Source organism: Ascidia mentula, chromosome 9 (genome assembly GCF_947561715.1).
Source record: "Ascidia mentula chromosome 9, kaAscMent1.1, whole genome shotgun sequence".
Taxonomy (NCBI): domain Eukaryota; kingdom Metazoa; phylum Chordata; class Ascidiacea; order Phlebobranchia; family Ascidiidae; genus Ascidia; species Ascidia mentula.
Window position 1 is genome coordinate 8936876 of NC_138574.1, and position 19007 is coordinate 8955882.

Sequence of the window (19007 nt, forward strand, 5' to 3'; positions counted from 1 at the left end):
CAATGTATTTGGCGACCGAATACCGCAGCCACCGACACTGGATGGCGCAGCGGAGCGCAAAAACGGGCGCATTGCAACACTTCATAAAACATACGCAGCTCCATTCGCCGAAGGGCATGAGCTGATATTAGGCGAAGACTTGAAACTTGGGACACGAAGGACGAAAAGATACTGTATAAAGTGTATATGTGAGAGATGACACGTAGGATAGTTGTACAAAAATAATTCAACTTTACGTTTTTACATTTAAAACACGGAAATTTCTTTACCGGAGACATTTTATATGACTGCATTTCTTATCTGTTTAAACAGAAGTACAAAAGATAAATGTAATGCTACAAGTTATCAAGGGCCCAAAATCATCGAAAAAGGGGGATATCAGGCTCTTATCGCACTGATGCCGTTTGATTAACACAAATATGACATGGCAAAGATTTTGCCTTCCATATAAAACGGGTTTCATCGCAACAGCGCCATACAAATTCACAACACAATTCACAAGCACCGCAACATGCAATAAACTGATTCGTTGTTCTAACGCTCTCACAATGTTTATCACGAGAGTGATCACTTCACAGTACTATGTAGTGTCTGATTGGGTGTCGCAGCACCTACTCGCGTTATATAAAGTACCAAGTGTTGCAGAAGGTTACCAGTACCAAGATGGAACACAACTGAAAAGTTGCAACGCACGCTAGTTTGCTAAAAAAATGTGTTTTGATGTACAAGGCGGATAATAAAATTCACTGTTAATAACGGGTGTTAGTGAGTATAGGTTAAACACAACATGAGTAGTACCAAGTCAACAACTTGCCGTGGAGAGGAAAATATCCCCAATCTTGATTTTGATCATGAAGATTTTTCGGATGAACAGTTTTTAGGTGATTGAGCACCAATGCACAATGATAAAAGACAACGAAACATAACAAGCGCAAGTGCAAAGTATCAGCAATTCGTTAAGCGAACAAAAAAAAAATTAATGATGTGCCGAAATTGTGGGTCATACCATGGCATACAAAATGAAGCTAATCGAGTTAATCACCTTTGAAATATTTAAACAGCTTTTCAGTTTTTTCTGCCCTTAGGATTCAGATAGTAAATACGCAAGGTTTTTTTTTGGAAAAAAATGTCTTCCAAAAATATATGCTTTAGGACAAACGCTTATTAAATCCAACACGATTACATAATAAAGAAAAATAGATGACACTCATTCAACCGTAAAACTTGATTCAGGATCAAACTTAAAAGAATTTAATTCCAAAAAAGTGCTTTCGGAACGTCAGTAACGCATGATTTGTTTTAGGAAAAGATACAAATATGCGAAAAGTATAGCTCTGGGCTTGCTTGGCAGAAAACATGTTTTTTCTTTGCCCTAAAACCGCTACTAAAGTTTATAATGTTTCGTTTGAGAACAACAGAAGATACAACAAAAAAACGCCAAAAAAGCATGAATGCATTTAAAAGCTGTGTTAAGAAGGACGGATGAAAAGTGTATCGACAAAGCCGGCAAGCATAAAACGTTATCACGATCGCACAACAAAATTTATCCCGTAGGCTTCTCCCTGTTGTGTAAACTGTTCACTGTAGGTTTAAAACGAGACAAATAAGCCTTGCAACTGGAGCAATACGTTGCTCCCTCGGGTATTTTGACGAGGCCGCACAAGTTGCAGTTGGGTGGCGCACCGCGTGTTTGTGCACTGGGAGCACCGCCGCTAGAAGACGCCACGGAACCCAACTTCCCGTTGGTAACCGAAGGGCCTGAAAACACGGCACATTGGTAAGCGCAGAAATAAAATTTTGGAAAGATTTGCATGCAGTGGGCATAGATTTTACCTATGATTATTGCCAAGGGTCTATTAAATGTTTGTGATATTTTTTAAAATCGAGTTCTCGCGGAATAAAAAATACAAACTCCAGGACAATTTTACTTTTAAATACATATGTACTGTAGGTACAACCTATATTAAAACGTCACGATCACTCACCATTTGCAACAGGAGGAAGCCCTCGTGGTGGTTCCCCTCTTCTTGAACGGTTTGCAAAGTCGTGAATGAGCTTGGACCTAAACTCGGGGGGAATTCCCGCTCCGGGTGCGCGTTTCTTAGCCTCCTCCGCCCACTTCATCATTCCCTATGTTAACATTATACGTGGTTTACTATTTGCGGCGCTAACTTTGAAATTATTTGCACGCTCGACAGTCTTGCTTACACATTATGTAATTTGAACTTGAACCGAATCCGAATTTTCGAAAATAAATGACGTCATTTCATATTCAGATTCAGACGAATATTGAGTTAAGATATTCGAATCCGGCCAACATTGTCCGCGCGCACACAGTAGTTTTTTTGTTTGTGACTCGTACAGTAAAAAGCAACAAATATGTTACACTCAAAGCCCTCGCTTAAAACCAAGATTAGCCTGGTAAATTTTATAAATATGGGCCTAGAGGCACCGTCAGTTGACGTAACGTTCACACGGATACAACAACAAACGTAATGTTATAACGTCAGCAACACTAGTTTTTCGTCATAATTTTCGGTGGTGATGCATTTGACGACAGAGTAGAGAATAACCACCACCACATTTTCAATCCAGCTTTTCCGAGTGTTTTTATTTAATATTGTTTGAAATACCAGACTGTCCTTGATTTTGAAACAATTGCTGGTGTATATTACCACTAGGATGGCTGTGATCGCAGGGTATTCGTTTGTAATTTAGGTTTCAGATCCAAATACACACAATTGGGGTCACCTAATTTGCAATATTACCTGGGCTTACATAAATACAGAGCCTTAGCAATATTAAATGGACCTCAATTAATAAATCCCACTCAGTAACCAACCTCTCGCTGATTTTTGCTGATCTCGGATGTGTTGTTGGGAGCATGTTGGGGATGAGGGTGAGAAGAGTTGGAACGACCTTGCTCCTGGAGGCGACTATCATCTCTCTCTGATCTCCTCTCGTTTGATGAAGAGTTTGGCATCTGGTCCGACGAGGAGGGACTCCTCCGCTGGGGGGCGTACTTGGAGTTAGGTCGGGATTCTGGAAGAATATAAAATGGTTTAAAAGGGTGTGATGAGGTGTTGGGTTTCTGGAGGTTCCAGGCGTCTCATTAATGCCAGTATTGTGTTTATAATTTTATTTACTTTTTCCATTATTGAAACTTTTTTATTTGTTCAATTTTTTGGTTTTGTTAATTTATTCTTTTTTATAATCTTGCCATGTTTCTGGATAAACGAGCACAGAAAATGCTCCCCCTAACTGGTAAGCGAGTAGAAAAAGTGCGGGAAACACTGGTTTAGGACTAAGACGGTTAAATACCTGAACATTGCTACACGGTTACAAAACAAACAGAGCTAAGGAAAAATCTCGTAACGTATTTAAGTACCAGTTTTTAATTCCATGTCCAACTGTTAAACAGCGACTGTACGTATAGACCGGTTTTACATTTGAATGCGGGAAAATTTCAACACGCAAAGATTATACGTATGATTAACAAAAAAACTTCAAGTTAGCCACACTATGTTATTCACAACGCTTAGTTCTTACCGACTGGAGCGCGTCTCATGGGTTGTCGAGTCGAGCGATTAGACGGTTGCTCGCGTTGGGATCTGTCAAGACAAGAGAAAATCAAATACATTAAACTGTTCTATACCATTCGAAATAATCCACATTTGTCTATTGCACTAATTTACTAATAAGCACAAAAGTGTAGTTTATTGAAAAAGTATTATTTTAGCATTATTTCACTAAAATGTATTCCACATAGCACAGGCGTATATCAAAAATAAAAAAAAATGCATTCAAAAACTTTTAGAAATTGCAGTGATGAAAATTTTACAGTAATTACAGCATTTTCATTCTCTACAACCAAGTCCTCACGGCAGAAAGCTGTTGTTGATTTGAATTCTTCATTAAAAACTTCTTAAGGCCTCTAATACCACATTTTGACAATCTTATCAATCTTCAAAAACCACTGACCTCGTGTTGGGCTCCGACTTCATAAGAGGCTTGGGCTTGTTAGCTTCATATATGTTTGCATTGTTACTGCGAGACTGGTCGGGGATTTTGTCGATGGAGTTTGTGAAGTTCCTCAGGTTTTTACCCAACTGTATCTTGAGGTTTTCAAGATACGCTGCCTTCATTGTTGGCGGTGCTGTCATCGGTGAAGAGACGGGGAAAACCTGATTATAGCAGATTTGACTTTAAAATGCGTATACATTATGTATGAGGTCGCCAGTACGGGCGGTCAGTTTGGGCGTTTAGAATTTCAGCACTGGCGATATTTAAGCAATTCGAAAGTGCACATTTCAAAGATAAAATATAATGTATAAAAACACCACTGTTGCCCTTTACGCTATATAACGGTTTGACCAAAACAGTACAAACGTTTGGTTTTTACTCTGGTTGAATTTTGACATACAAAGTACTGTCCAATTACAAGGCACAAAACACGTACTTATTTAATTTAACGCTAACCACTGGTTTTCAAAGAACAACACTTGTTCTTAATATTCTAACGTGAAAATGAAGTGCACATTAAGCTTGCATGTTAATGATAATTTGCGGTTTGCATCAATAAATGGACATTTTTTGTCAAATTATTGGTATTTTAAACTTATGCAAGGCGCGCAATACAAATTTATCTATGCCATAAATGAGGCATTGTTTTTACATACAAGCTGGAACAAACATTAACAAAAAAACATTATTATTATCATTGTTAGAAACACACATAACCTTACCGGTGGTTGATTGGCCATGGGCATGTTTCCTAACATGCTCTTCTGCTCCGGGGTTAGGGAGTTGTAATACTGCCACCACTCGTACATGTAAGGGTAATAAGTGGGGGAAAACATGGCAGGATTAAACGGCATCGTCATCATTGGATTTGGGGTAGGGGAATTCCAACCGGGATAGGCGAACGGTACACCTATGGCCGAAGATGGACGCTCTGTGGGACTGTCTGTATCACTGCTTGATTTGTTGCTTCGTCGACGTGGAGGCGCAACCGGAGCACTATCCGTCGAGTCATCACTTTTTTGTGCATCCGAAGGCCCACCACCGTATGCGGATTTTGGTCTCTGTCGATGAGCGTCTCCGGGCAACCTGTTGGCTTGTCGCATTCTCTCTTTGTTACTCTGTGGTGTTGGGGTCTTGGCACGCCGGTGCTGGCTTAACGAAGGGCGTTCGGTTTCGACTTGTGGTGTTGGAGTCCTGGAGCGGAACCGGTTGCCGGGATTCAGTGTGAGCGATTTCATATTTTCTGCAATTTCCCTGTCCACGTTAGGAGCCTTTGCCTTCCTTCCTGCATCCGCATGTGAACGAAGATTAGATTCCGACACCATCCTCCGGGGGTTGGAATCGACCGGACCCGAGCGGACTTCGCTTGCCGACTTGTTAGGAGTAAGTCTTGAAGGAGGAGTTGCTCTTCCTTTCATCTCAATTGCTTCCTCCTCATCCTCGGGCCTCTTCCACACGAATATCTTTGTCCTCTCCAGGGAACTGTCCGCGTTTTCACCAGGAGGGGAGGAAGAGGATGATGCGGGCGAGATGAGGTCGCCGATATTGGAGCTGTTATTGTTGTTTGCGTTGGATGCAGGTCGTGGCGGTTGCTTAGCAACGCGGCCGATTGGGGGTCGAAAGTTGGGATGTTGTCGCAGATTGTTACCATTCTCATAGATCTGGTTTACCTTGAAAGGAAAAGGGTCTTCTTAGAAAATATACTTTAACCTGCAATTGTACACACGAGAACTACTAGGTGATTCAACCCTTTCAATTTGTGCACTTTAAGGATGTTACCATCTTACCAACATTGACAAAATAATTTATGGTGTTTTTACAAATATCCATTTGTTACAGTATATATTGTGTCCACTTGAACTGGTGGCAAAAGTAACCCACATGACAGTGAAAAAAATTAATTTTCAGCTCATTGGATCAGAAAGTTTTAATTGTATAATACGCACATACAGGACATTTTCAAAGAATAACATTACACAATTATTTCACTACTGCACAGCAGAGTGTACCACGGTATTTTAAACTCATCTTACATGATGCTGGAGATTCGTGACACCGGCTTTGTCGAAATTGATCAGATTGTTTTCGTCTTTCACTTCCATTTCTTTCACCAGCTCATTTTTACTTTCGAAGACGTCGGGCGCGGTAGAAGCGTTATTATTGGTCGCTTGGGTCATGTGACGATCGGCTTCGGTCATGCTTGAGCGGTTACCACCGGCCTCTTCATCACGTGCTTTCATTCGCATGTTCTTGCGTCGTTGTAATATTCGCGCTGCAAATAGAAAGTTAGATATAACATATCACTAATTATACCGGACTGAATTGATATTACGCCATCTTGTAATTGTTTCAAACACATGTGGTATTACTACATAAACTACCAAGTTAACAAATATATGCTTTGACAGGGAGAAGCATTACTAACTAAATAAAACATAATTAAAAAAAGATTTATCCGGGAAAATTCTATCAGGTGCGGGAGCCTTTTTTCTCATATCACATCAAATTATAAGAGGAACCCAGTCTTTACTACAATAATCTCTTAGTTTTGAAGCAAACAATGGTGTCCGTACCCTCTAGACTGGCATTTGTCCTGGTAAACTCTCGTGGACCATGGTGACTGCTGTCATCACAATCACTTAATCCACTTCCAGACGGATTAAAAAAACTTACCCTTGTTAACGCATTCGCCGTGCTTGATTCTGGCTTTCACCATACACTCTGATGGCACATCCTGCATCATAAGAACAGTTTCCAACATTTTCGTCGCCTCTAAACACAATTGGAGTGCCGAGGAATAATCCATGCGAGTGTCGGCAATCCTGCTTTGTTCGATTCTATCCTCAGCGTCACGGAACAAAAGTTCAGCTTTTTCTGGAATCCGATTTGAAATGACCCGGATTAAAGATTTGTCGAATGAGCGCGAGTCGAAACACTTGATTATTGATAACGGTAGTTTTCATATGGGGTATTTCCCAAATTATGTTGTACAATGGTAGGTTATAAAATTTCGGAAACGTCAGATTTGCCAGGCGGAATTATATGCGGTTAAATGTTATGTAATTGCACAAAAACTTAATTAGTCATTGTCAATTAATAAGTTAATGCAAGAAATTGTGTACATTGTATCTGCAGCTTAATACGCGATAAAATATACATTCATGGACAATAAGTTCATAAACTTTTATAAAAATAAAAGTGTCGTTTAGTTTTAGTTTGCACAAAAACTTGGCAATCACGTGCAACGTGCAAACCTGGAGCTTCTGTGCGTAAATTAAATAAATGGAAACAGTGTTGCCAGCAATTACAAACGTAATTACACGGTGAGTCTCTGTGAACAGGCACGATCGCTGTGCATGGCGCAATGCTGCGTTTTACATAAATGAAAAATTAATGTGCGGTCAAACGCTATTTCATGCCCAACAGAACAAGGCCAATGCATGCTGAAGGCTATTCCGGTTACAATAACAATAGCACCACACCCAAAACTTGGGGAATCAGGTCCCGAATAGACGAACGGTTTTTCAGTTTCGTTGGTTTTCAGGGATTTTGCGCTAGGAATATGAAGAACTCTTTTGCAGTTCCAAAATTCCTGACTCACTTTTAAAACTCGAAGTCGGTGATTTTTACGCGAGGCGGAAATCACACCAAAATACGACATGCGCCTTGGTTTTATTGTGAATCCAGTTTTACAAAATCACACACACATCGAATAGCGACCGCGTGAGGTTCTCGAACGCGGTGAAACGAGCAGGGCTAATAGTACCTGCACATATAGATGTAGAAACACTTTCGCTGGAGCGCTGTTCCCGCGGCGGAGCGGCCGTACCTCTCATGAACTTAATTTGCGACGCGATTAAATGGGACAGTTGTTGCACGTTTTGGGGGTAGGGCTTATTGGGGGGATGCCCCTGGGTAGCGTTGTGGGTAAGGGGCTGGCTGAGGAAGGGTGGTTTAGGGGGCAAAGGAGGTTTGGGTTTTGAGCCCGCCCGATTAGTGGCGGTTTGGTTGAGTTCATGCAAAACACCTGTAACACATGCAAATACCAAGCTTGAGTCAATTTTACGTAGCCATGCAAAGCGACTTTCAACACAGGTTAGCAGCGTGCAAAGTTATTTTTTACCATTGCAGATTGTGGGAGTCGGTTGTTTGGTGCCTACAGGAGGCGTCGGCGGCAGGTCGGGTTTATTTACAACCGTGTGGTCGGTTCTCGTAGCATTGGAGGGAGCTGAAAATACTTGCTTGTGTTATTTCGTGGGATCGCAGTTAGTGAGGTAAGCTTTATTATTTTCATTAACGCCATAACTAAAAGGAAAAATTTATAAAAAAGATTGCAATTAGTTGATGAAAATTGCCGATCCACGTTTATATTTTTTTCGACTTCATTTCTATGTGATAACGGTCACTGCATTTCACACTTCAAAACTTCCCTACTTTCAAAAGACAAACATGAAGGCCTACACAGAAATACAAACCTGGCGAAGGAGCAGCTTGTCTCGAATGTAAACTCTCCGGTTTCGAACTGGCCAAAGAAACGGTACCGATACTGCTTCCCGAAGTTTGTGACGTCCTACGTAACTTGGAAACGGGCGATTGGCGCTCAGGTTTGTCGTAGGCACCGGACATTTGTCGAGTGTGTTGCATAGGAGGTGTTTGGTGGGGTGTTGTGGAAGTTGAAGAGCTGGCCTCGGAGGGTTGTCTGCTGCTGGTCAGAGCAAACGATGCCATGCCTTGCGACTCAACTGACATCACTGACATGTCACTATGTGAGGGTTGGGGTGATGAGTGTTGCGCAATTGGAAGGTTGACCTCGATTTTGGGTTTTTGAACGTAAACCTAGTTGAACAAGGAACAGTCATAAGTGGATTTGCTGCTAAACTGCGGACTGCCGGCAATCATTCGGAACATTACCGAGTTTTCAATGTGGGTAAAAAATTTTTACTGGTACTTGTGTTTGTTTACAGTGGAGATTTGAAAAAACTGCGATAGAAAATAAATTCCCATGAATCAAAAGTTTGAAACGGCGTAAATTTTTCATGCCTTGCAAGGCAGACGAGATAATAGACGCAAGTAATTGAACGCTAAAAACTGACAACCAATTTTCATCGGACCATTTTCAGTCATTATCAAATGTCTGCAACCAAATCGGGCGGTGTTATTATAACAGCAAGCTGTGCCCACCGTTTTGCCTTGAGGGTAAGGCTTGTACTTCGTCCATTGCGCTGGGTTCGGTTCAACGTATTGTCCGACCTTGACGTTCGAACTCTGGGTTTTTTCAGAAGCCATTTTCCATTGGAAAGTTGGTTTCCTGGGGGCAACGGGTTCGGTCGGTTTTAACTCAACCGGTGCAGGCGCTGGTGTCGGCCTTGGTGCCTTAACCACTGCTTCGGGTTGCATTGGAGCTGGAAGCGTCACAGGTAACAGTTTTACTGCTGGTTGTGTAACGGTGGTGTGGGTAGGTTGATGCTTTTGCGGTTTGCCAGTAGACGTAGCTTTTCCATCTGGGAATATATTACGTCAGTTTTTGTGTTGATATAGGTGTTTGAAAACAAATTTCAATCAATACATTGACAGTTTTACCTAATTCATGACAGTTGAGACATTAAAATATTGTTTTCTATAAACAAAGTATCTAATTATCTAAAAGATACCAAAACAAGTAGATAAATATGACGCAAAACCCATTCCAGTTATACTACACAGTTTTAATTCCCTAGATTACAACTGTGGTTATTAGAAGTGAGGCAAACAGTTTAATCACAGAGATGTGTTAAAAACAAATTGCTTCCCCAACTACTATTTAACATCATGTCCTCCCATGGGATGGAACTGGTAACATGCGACAACATGATATGCTGTTCACAGTGTTTCTGTCAGTGCTTTAAAGGGTTTAATAAGCGGATGGGTACACACAAGTAGGAATTTTCTGTTTAAGAATAGCGACTTAATACATATGTTGTAAAATTGCACCATATTAAACCTAGAACTGTAAGTCCCATAAATATGATAGACTAACATAATGTAACATAATAAATGTAAAATTTTTTATCTGTGTTTTAAAACAATTTTTGAACTTTAGTTGAGAAGAATGACTGACAGTTTCTATATATCTTATCTTACCAGTCCAACTTTTATCAAATGTTACTTCACAGACATACATCAAAATGTTACTTTCGACTTTACACAGACCCTGGCATTGATATACACGCCATCGACTGTCACTAAGCAAATATCAAATGCGCCACATGCCAGCAAAATAAACAACAGTCTGTGACCACACCTTGCTTGGAGGTTTTGCTGGTTTTGCTTGTCTGCTTTTCGGTTGTATAGGATGGGGCTGTTTTGTGGTTGATGGGATTTGATGGGGATTTTGACTTAGTTTTGCCACTCGAGGGAGGTATGTTTGCTGCCAGCATTGATTCCGTGCCAGAATTTTCCTCCTCTGCAAAGCTGGTGGAGTCTCCCTCACTGCTCAGTGAATCCAATTCTGAGCAAAGGCCTGATTTTTACAAACGAAAACATTTGTATTGTCATTCATAGTAATGTAGGAAAGAAGCAGTTTTAGGTAAATGAAATCATATATAATGCATTGAGCTGCGTTTCTATAAACACTTTTTCATCATATTTGGCCCTATTAAAAACCTGCAAAACAATATCAATTAGCTATCTACCTTTTCCTGGCGATGTTGTGCGACTGTAGCCATATCCACCATTCAGTTGATCCATGTAACCAGGTAACATTGTGACAGTTTGAGGAGCGGTTGCATTACTAATGCTGGTGGCATTGGGGTTTGCATACATCAACAACAAAGGCTGATGGTGACCCTTGATGCACTTTTCAACAACATTTATCCATCGTTTGCCAACCTGCAATAAAGTGTTGTTCTGTTAAGAATAGCAATAAGAAAGAAATAAGGTATTGCCATTTTGATGAGTTTTTGCCATTCAAAACAATCATGTATATATAAGTGTATATTATATATATAAGTGTATATTATATATATAAGTGTATATTATATGGCAATATTTGCAATAATATGTGTTTGTAACTTCATACACAAATATCTGATACAAATACAACAATGCAAATAAATATAAAAATTGTTTAAAAATGTGCAGAAAACTTGCACTGAAACATGCAACATAAATCTTTGCTACCAGTACATCAGGTAAAAAAGCAATCATCAGTCGACAATCACAATGTTTACAAATGTCATCCAATCACAAGTATCAGAACTAGTTTAGTTTATCATAGGTCAATTTAAACCCAGCATAAGGCCAGCAATCCCCCTAGCATCTCTACAGTTCAATTAAAAACACTTGTGAGTCCTTCAATGACCACAGTACGCCACTTGATTTACCTCTGAGACTTGGGCATCATCGAAATAAACCCACTTGCGTAGCTTGGTGTGGAAGAAAAACGTTGAATAGTGTTTGCCGTAGTAGCACACCATCCCAACAAGATACAACTCCATCTGACTTGCACGCTCATCGACTACAGTATGAAAAAGCTGCAAAGAGAATTATTGTTGTAGATTGGGAGTTAAAAGAAAAATGTTTCTGGCTGTGCTATGTACATACACAGTAAAACTTAACATTAAAACTAAAACCAAAAATTTATATGCATAAAACTTAAAACAACTTTTGCATAAATTTGTAAAGGCACAAATAGTTTTTTTTTGGATGCACATATGAATTAAATGGTAAAATACCTGTTAAATAGACACCAAATATTTATTGAATGGCAATAAAAGTATGAGCAAACATACAAAATGAAGGAGTATTAAAAGTAAAGTGGACAAAAGCTTTATCAAGTGATCTGTATACCACAAGTCTCTTCTAATATGCTTAAGAAGGACTAGACTTTAATATTTCATCAGGTCGTCAAAATGACCCTATGTTTATAAGGTCAATTTATTGACACCAAACACTTTCAAATATCATAATATCCAATTTAATCCATACTAATACATTTCCAATTCCCAATAGGCATAGCAATGCATTTTCCTATTGCAATGTCACTTTCAAAACAAATTAGAATGGGCTCTTACGTCTGCCAGGCGTAGTGTAGTGCCAAGGGCATGAACAAGATCAATAATATTTTGAACTTGCGGTTCTTCGCTGTCCCAAACGATTCCAAGCGACACGACGTCAGGACAATTCATCAACACTTTACGCATGTCTACTTTTGCACCACATTCACTCTGAAATGCATCAAAATAAAGGTTACTATAATTTCAAAAAGCCTTAGACATAAGTTAGTTTTAACTAAGGTGTTGGGTAATGTTTGTGCAACCACCAATAATTAAAACTTCATTAGTTAACTAGATGCCTTTGGGGTTTAGTAAAACAAAACACCTTTGCAGAAATTAACAGCTGGTTAAAAAAATCTTTTTACTTTCAAAACATAAGCATATCATGAGAAATCTTTCATGTGGATGTATATAACTTATAACCTTACACAATACATGTGGAAATGCAACTAATTTTATGGCAATATCAGCATAGATGTTTAATTTTGCATTTCTAAAAAAATATACAAATAATGTTTTAAATTCACATTAACTGAAATATATGCAATGAAATTTACTTTTTAAACAATATAACCTTAATGCAGCTAAAGTGCAATATGTATGGTTCACATTAGTAATTGCTGTATTGTGTTGGCCTATCGGGTGCAAAGCCACTCTACCAGTTTTCACACTTGACTAAATTACCACTTAGGGTCAGACAGAGCACAAGAAACCATAACAAAAAAATGCCCCAAGGGAAAAGACTAAATTACAATTCCATGGGACAACTTATATTGCGGTGTGTTTTCATTTGGATTATTAAAAAACATTTGCATTGCAATAATCCAAAAAATAGATTTGAAGTCATGTAATTTCCAAGGTGTAATTAAATTACATTGGATGGAAAAATAGATTTATCCAACATTTGTGTTGCAAATAACTCGTTAAATGTATACAAATAGAATGACCCACAAAAGTATAAATCAGTATATAAGATATTAGGTTACATGATGACATCATGCAGCAAGACAGCAGTAAGGTACACTGCCACACACAAAACAGTTCGAGTCACACCACAATGAGGTTTAGGGGATGGTGGTATGGAGAAAATACATTTAGCTACCTACACGCTAAACCTATGTGTATAAGTCGGTCTGTGGGGTGACGGGTGACACATTACATTGGTATTTGCACATGTGTTAGATGAAGTCATCTTGACTATGACATCTATGTGTGGTTAAGTGAACTTGCATTCTTGTGTGTAATGGTAACAGCATCGAATATAGTACAACACAAAATGCGGATATGTACGATAAATAAAAAAGGTACTAATTTGTAATACATTAATTGATAAAAACAAAATTGTTAATTTTATCATAAATATATACTATCTTGGTTTCTAAGTTGGCAAAACTACACAATTTTATTGCTTGATAATCACTTTACAGCAAGGTTTACAGCACCATATCGTCAACTATTTGAGGCCTATTGCTTCACTTACCGGACAACTTCTCTTTTCACCATAACCTCCAGCAACTCGGACCAATCTTCCAAACATTTGGTTGCTTACTGAAGTTCCATATCGATGTTTTGTATATTCATCTTCAGCACTATGTACATACAAAAAATTATATACCTATAATATAAATTAGAACACAATCCAGGCATTTTTGCTCATAATAATTAACACAAAATTGTTTTACAATTATATAATCTTAGGGTTACCATTTCCAAATAGAAATCTGTATAAAATAAGCCAATACTGCTCCAAAACAAAGCAAGTGTTGACAGAATCAAGTATTGCTCCATACAATGTGAAAAAACTTGCCATAAAGCAGTTGCTGAAACATAGTGGACCATCTCGATGAAAGGCAATGGTTCTGAAGTGGCTCCACAAGAACATACACACTGTTCGACTAATGACAAGCCGAACTTTTGATGCGGTATACAGTGGGCTGCTGTACACACGTCCTCGCGTACTGTGTTACCGATATGAACGTGCAGCCGCAGAAGGATGTTTTCCTAATGTGATAATAATATACAATTAACATTATTCAAAGATTTTACATCCGACAAAGAAAAATTAGGTTTAAAGTGTGCGATATCTTCGATCCTGTGTTTAAGGAGAACTGCCAGGAATATTTTTAACAAAAAAAATCAAAGCTTGTGATAGCTGACTATGATGTCAATGCTTGTAATAGCTGACTATGACATCATTCCAACAAGTAAACAGTCCATATTTATCTTTGAAAAGCAAATTATAAACTTCACATTGACACTTTGTTATGACAACATCAGGGTAAGGAAGTTTGCCACTATTTGGGCTCCCACTGATGACATGGTTACAGTCTGCAGGTAAATTGTGAAGTCAAGCATAAAATTTCCCACACTTTTGAACATCAACTGCCCGGGGAACATTTTACCAACAGTGCTTATTGTGGACCAATCATTGATAGTTTAATAAAACACATATTGTTGAAGGTTGGAAGAGAAATTAATTAAGCCAATGTATAAATGCAGGTATGCAGCAACAACATGATATGGTGAAATAAGAAATTGAATAGCCTGAAATACAGAGGTACACGGATATTGGTTTTTAAATTTGTTAAAGCTGAATAAGCCACCTACAGCTCTTATAACTTATGGGTAAAGGATCACATTAAAAATGCTATAACACTGAGCAAAATACTGCTAATATTGATAAAGTTAAAGAATTGAAATCCTGCTGACAGTACCGTAATTCACTATTTAAACTTACAAACACTTCAGCAGCATCATCCATCAGTCCAAGTTGAAAGCGGTTTTGTTGTTGAAAAGTTTCGGCAAGAGCGCTTCGTAGAACATTAGGTGGCAGGGCCTGTGCCTTGCTATGCTGAAACTGCTGGAAAATGTCCTTCAGTGCACAGAATATGCAGGATGGGCCCATGCAAGCATGTCCATTAAGCAAACGGAAGCTTCTGCGAAACACATCAAGATGCCACAGAACCTACAAAAAATACATATTTTGTTTATTTGATAGAAGAATAGGAAAACTTTTCATTTATACATGTTTAAATTTCATACATGTGACCATTTTTAAAACCCATATTTCCACTACCAATGCCGCCAGGCATATTATCAACACAAAAAGTCTCTTCTGGCAACAATATTTATAAATACAATGTTTTGGGTTGCTGTGCAGTAGCCTTCATTAGGACAGATATACCTGCATGAATGTGACAAACATCAAGGTCAAATGCCGCTTCCTATATTATAAAATGGTATTGACTTGCAACATTGTAAAGCAAGTTGCAATACCATACATTGACAAACCCAATCTTGAAAATACACCAATTACAGGGCCAGTATTTCTTGTCACAGCAACAAAAACTAATTGTTTCAATGTACCTGAATTGCACTGTTAAGGAAGCAGTTGTTTTCTCCAGGTTCATTCAACAGCCCTTTGTTGGCGGCTATTGACACTGTTGACATCATACGCTCACGACCCTTCTTGAACATTGGCATGTTGAATTGCTTTTATTCCAATGTCAAAAGATAGATAAGAATTTTTTGCAATGAATACAATATGATCATCTAGGTAGTGGGGGGAAACTTGACACAATCCATTCCCAAACTTGTGATGTTAAAACATGGCCGGCAATTTAAGTTTGATCGGCAGCATATATTTTACTCCTGTCTACAACACTTGACCTGTACAAGGTCGGCATGACCTGCTAACACAACTTTCTACATTATAAAAATTGAACTACACACACAATATTAAATTGAAACCTCTTATATTAAAGTTACAGTTTTGTCAAATCAAAAATCTACAGTCTACTTTTTTCATGACGGATAAATGAGTAAAAAATTTAGTGCTGTTAAATCTAAAAGCATAAAATGGTTATGCACACCAGCATTGGCATTGCAGCATACAACACAAAAATGTAATTAGAATGTACTGAGTTCGCCCCATTCAAATTTCTGTTAACTGATTTTCAACTAAGACTTCGCTTGTGGAAAGATCTATAGATGTTGAAATGCTTCACTTAACAATTATAATTGTTACATATTTAGTATTATTTGAAAATAAACAAAACTGCATCCAGGAAAGTGTTACTTTCTTATCAATGCCAAAACTTGAAGTTGAACTTGCACGAGACTCTCACGACAACTGCCCTAACAAAAGTTTTAGTTTTCCACTGCTTGGCAAACATATCTTCATAGTCACAACTTTAAATTACAATACAAAAACAAACTCAAAAAGCGAAGCTGTAATTTCTTGTGATGTTGCTCTTTTCCGTCACCTAGTGGCGGGTTTACAAGTTTTTGAAGTTTTCATCACAAGGGGCAAGTTAAGAATTTTTTTGAGCACAAACGCTCAGCGTCAAAAACTTTCTGTACTTGTTTTGTATGTAACGAAATAAATAAACGTTTTTCTGACGTCTGGATATTTCCTAAAATTTACAGAGGTGTTCAAATTGGCGCCTGGGAGAAATGACATACAATGCCTAAATTTCTAGGATTTTACACATTACTTTGTTTTACATTTTATACATATAAGTGACTATAATTCTGCAGTTCCCTCCAGGGCGTCGTGACCATCGATCTCTATACAACAGAGTCTCGTATTATATAGGCCTACTGCGGTTTCAATTGTAGGCCTAATAATATCATATTTTCTATATTAATGTATTTACTTTCTCTTGAACCAACGATAGCAAAACTCCTAGACATAACGACAATCAGGTCCTTCTTGCAACTCAGTGCATCTACACCATAGAAACATTGACATACTTGATAACTAATCAATTTCTACAATAGTGCTTTCAAAGAAATCACGATTTTGAGACATGCCACAAAGTGTATCAAAGTAACAAATCGTGCAAAAATTTTACAATTTTTAAAATTTTTACAAATATTCACACTAGCTTCAGGAGACTTTGTAGGATCTGGTCAGCAATACAATCAACCGCAACATTCATCTACGCATCTTCGACGTCAAAAAACGATCTTCTGTCATTTGAAAGGAAATTTTACAAATGTGTACAATTGTCTATCTAATCAAATTGTACACATTTGTTAGACAAAAAAATAAATAAACCTAGGTTTGGAAAAGGGTTTATTTGATCAAATAACGCCCTTTTATCATCTTTATCGCCTTGTGGATTCGGTTGTATTCTTCAGAATTCTCGTGCTTTTCGCTATGTTTACCGATCATGAAAAAAAAAATTGTTTATAACATGATATATTCTTCCAAATCAGCAAGCTCAGCAATTATTGCGTTCGCCGAATAGATTTCGCAGTGCAGCATTTAAGCTTAAGATTCAACTAAGATCAACGGTAAAACAATTCCAAAAAAGCAAAAACCGAACCACATCTCCACACAGAAAAACATTTTGCTTATTGGTTCTTGTTGCTTCACAAAACAGCAATTTAATAATGACACGAGTAATAAAATTAACACATAAAGCACAAAGCAAAAGCGCACAAAGCAATAACAAAATGTACTTAAGCTCATGTACAACCAAAGGTCTGCTCTGGGTAAATATACTATTGCCGCAATGGCTTTATTCATATAGATTTTATACAAAGGCAAAAACACTTTATGTGTTGCTAGACAAGTTTGTTAGTTTGAAGTTGCGCGGAAAAACTGACTGCGTGTTTACGATTGTTTGACCTATCGATAAAATGAACAGGATTAAACAATACGGAGTCAAGAAATTGCAATCAACTGACTCAGACTTTCCCATTTCCATTTCGAGCTCTAGGGGTGGTTCCCAACGAACTACAAAGATGATGTTCCGACGGCAGTTAGCGTGGAAACCAAGTTAATGATTTCTTCCTGAGTGAAACAAATCTTCCCAAACGAGCAATCAATGTCAGAACGGCTAACCGATCGCCACATGGCCGTGGTACCTAATGAAGAACAACAATTATTTGAAAAGAAATGCATATTTTTTTTAACTTGAAATAAACCTAGGTTATTTTTTTGTATTTTTGTAAAATCAAAACACCTTTTTGTTTGACTTGACCGTGAAAACTGCTGATATAATTTTCCCACATATTTAACCAAATTGCATTATAACCTACTTCGTTGCTTCTATACTCCTGCACGGGGGTAACATACAAAGCTACTTCAATTCCAGAGTGAAACATTTCGCGTTCTACGTGCAGCAAAACAACTTCGGGAAGAACAGATTTTTTCAAAATTACTCGCGTGACCTCACTGACAAACAGCGGACAAATTACCAACAATTCTACGAAAAAGTCAGATCAAGGTAAAAAAAACCGCAGCTTATGTTGGCATGACAATTTACACCGAACAAGTTCGAGGAATTATTTGCCTCAGTGCATACTGAAATATTCACCCAAGCGACTCGAGTGTGTAACAAGATCTTGATGCTGCGACGTTGTATCGTGGAAAGGTTTACAGAAACGCTTCTATTAGCACAACACTGCGTTACGTTTTTTAAAATCTCTTACTTTTTTAAAAATCTCTCTACAAGCGTAATATTCCACTGAAAATGTATACACATTGCAAAGCATTTCGCATAATTAAAACAATACGAATCTAGAAACTTATCAAGCCATCGGCATGGTAGACTGCATGTCACAAGACAAAATAAGACAAACGCCACAAATCGGGTTGGAATATCGGCCCGATAATATAGCAAATGTTATAACCATGCCGTTGAACAAAGCAAATGCTTCAGTCATTACTGTTCGCGATGCAAGAATCATATTTATGATGGGGTGAAGTAATCATTTGATCGGAAAACTTTAACAATGTGGAGTGTGCGAAGCGAAAAGTAGTTGGTAACGAAATGATATAAAAATCAGCAAATAAAATAGTGACGATGATATTTATCCCAAATATTTACTGGGATATGCAGCAGAATGCGAAGGATTGCAAAGGAAACATTAAGTTGACACATCTATGCATAAACTTGATGAAAGTTAATAAAAGTCAAGTATTAAAACAAAAGCAAA

At 38.1% G+C, this 19007-nt stretch overlaps 1 protein-coding gene across 3 annotated transcripts; it reads right to left on the reverse strand.

The window, feature by feature from the left end:
• Positions 1–4: 4 nt before the first annotated feature.
• LOC145912964 (uncharacterized) lies at positions 5–15744 on the reverse strand. Of its 3 annotated transcripts, none has more exons than XM_083000441.1 (20): positions 15423–15744; positions 14794–15021; positions 13864–14057; positions 13537–13645; positions 12075–12227; positions 11385–11534; positions 10695–10890; positions 10304–10510; positions 9205–9524; positions 8499–8859; positions 8147–8251; positions 7790–8050; positions 6697–6897; positions 6057–6295; positions 4746–5693; positions 3982–4184; positions 3550–3611; positions 2843–3042; positions 1986–2130; positions 5–1758 (listed from the first exon to the last, which is right to left on the reverse strand). In XM_083000441.1, the coding sequence occupies exons 1-20, from the start codon at positions 15537–15539 to the stop codon at positions 1544–1546; spliced, it is 4614 nt and encodes a 1537-aa protein (XP_082856567.1). In that variant the 5' UTR covers positions 15540–15744; the 3' UTR covers positions 5–1543. The 3 variants fall into 3 exon arrangements, with proteins under 3 accessions (XP_082856567.1, XP_082856566.1, XP_082856568.1); XM_083000440.1 differs by having other exon boundaries at positions 10304–10522; XM_083000442.1 differs by lacking the exon at positions 7790–8050 and having other exon boundaries at positions 10304–10522.
• Positions 15745–19007: the final 3263 nt, after the last annotated feature.

Excerpts from the sequence above, each read along its gene's own strand:
- LOC145912964 (XM_083000440.1), bottom strand. The coding sequence starts at position 15,539 with ATGCCAATGTTCAAGAAGGGTCGTGAGCGTATGATGTCAACAGTGTCA. Across the intron at positions 5,694-6,056 it reads TCACGAATCTCCAGCATCAT|GTAAACCAGATCTATGAGAA; the intron begins GTAAGATGAGTT and ends TTTCCTTTCAAG. Across the intron at positions 4,185-4,745 it reads CCATGGCCAATCAACCACCG|GTTTTCCCCGTCTCTTCACC; the intron begins GTAAGGTTATGT and ends TGCTATAATCAG.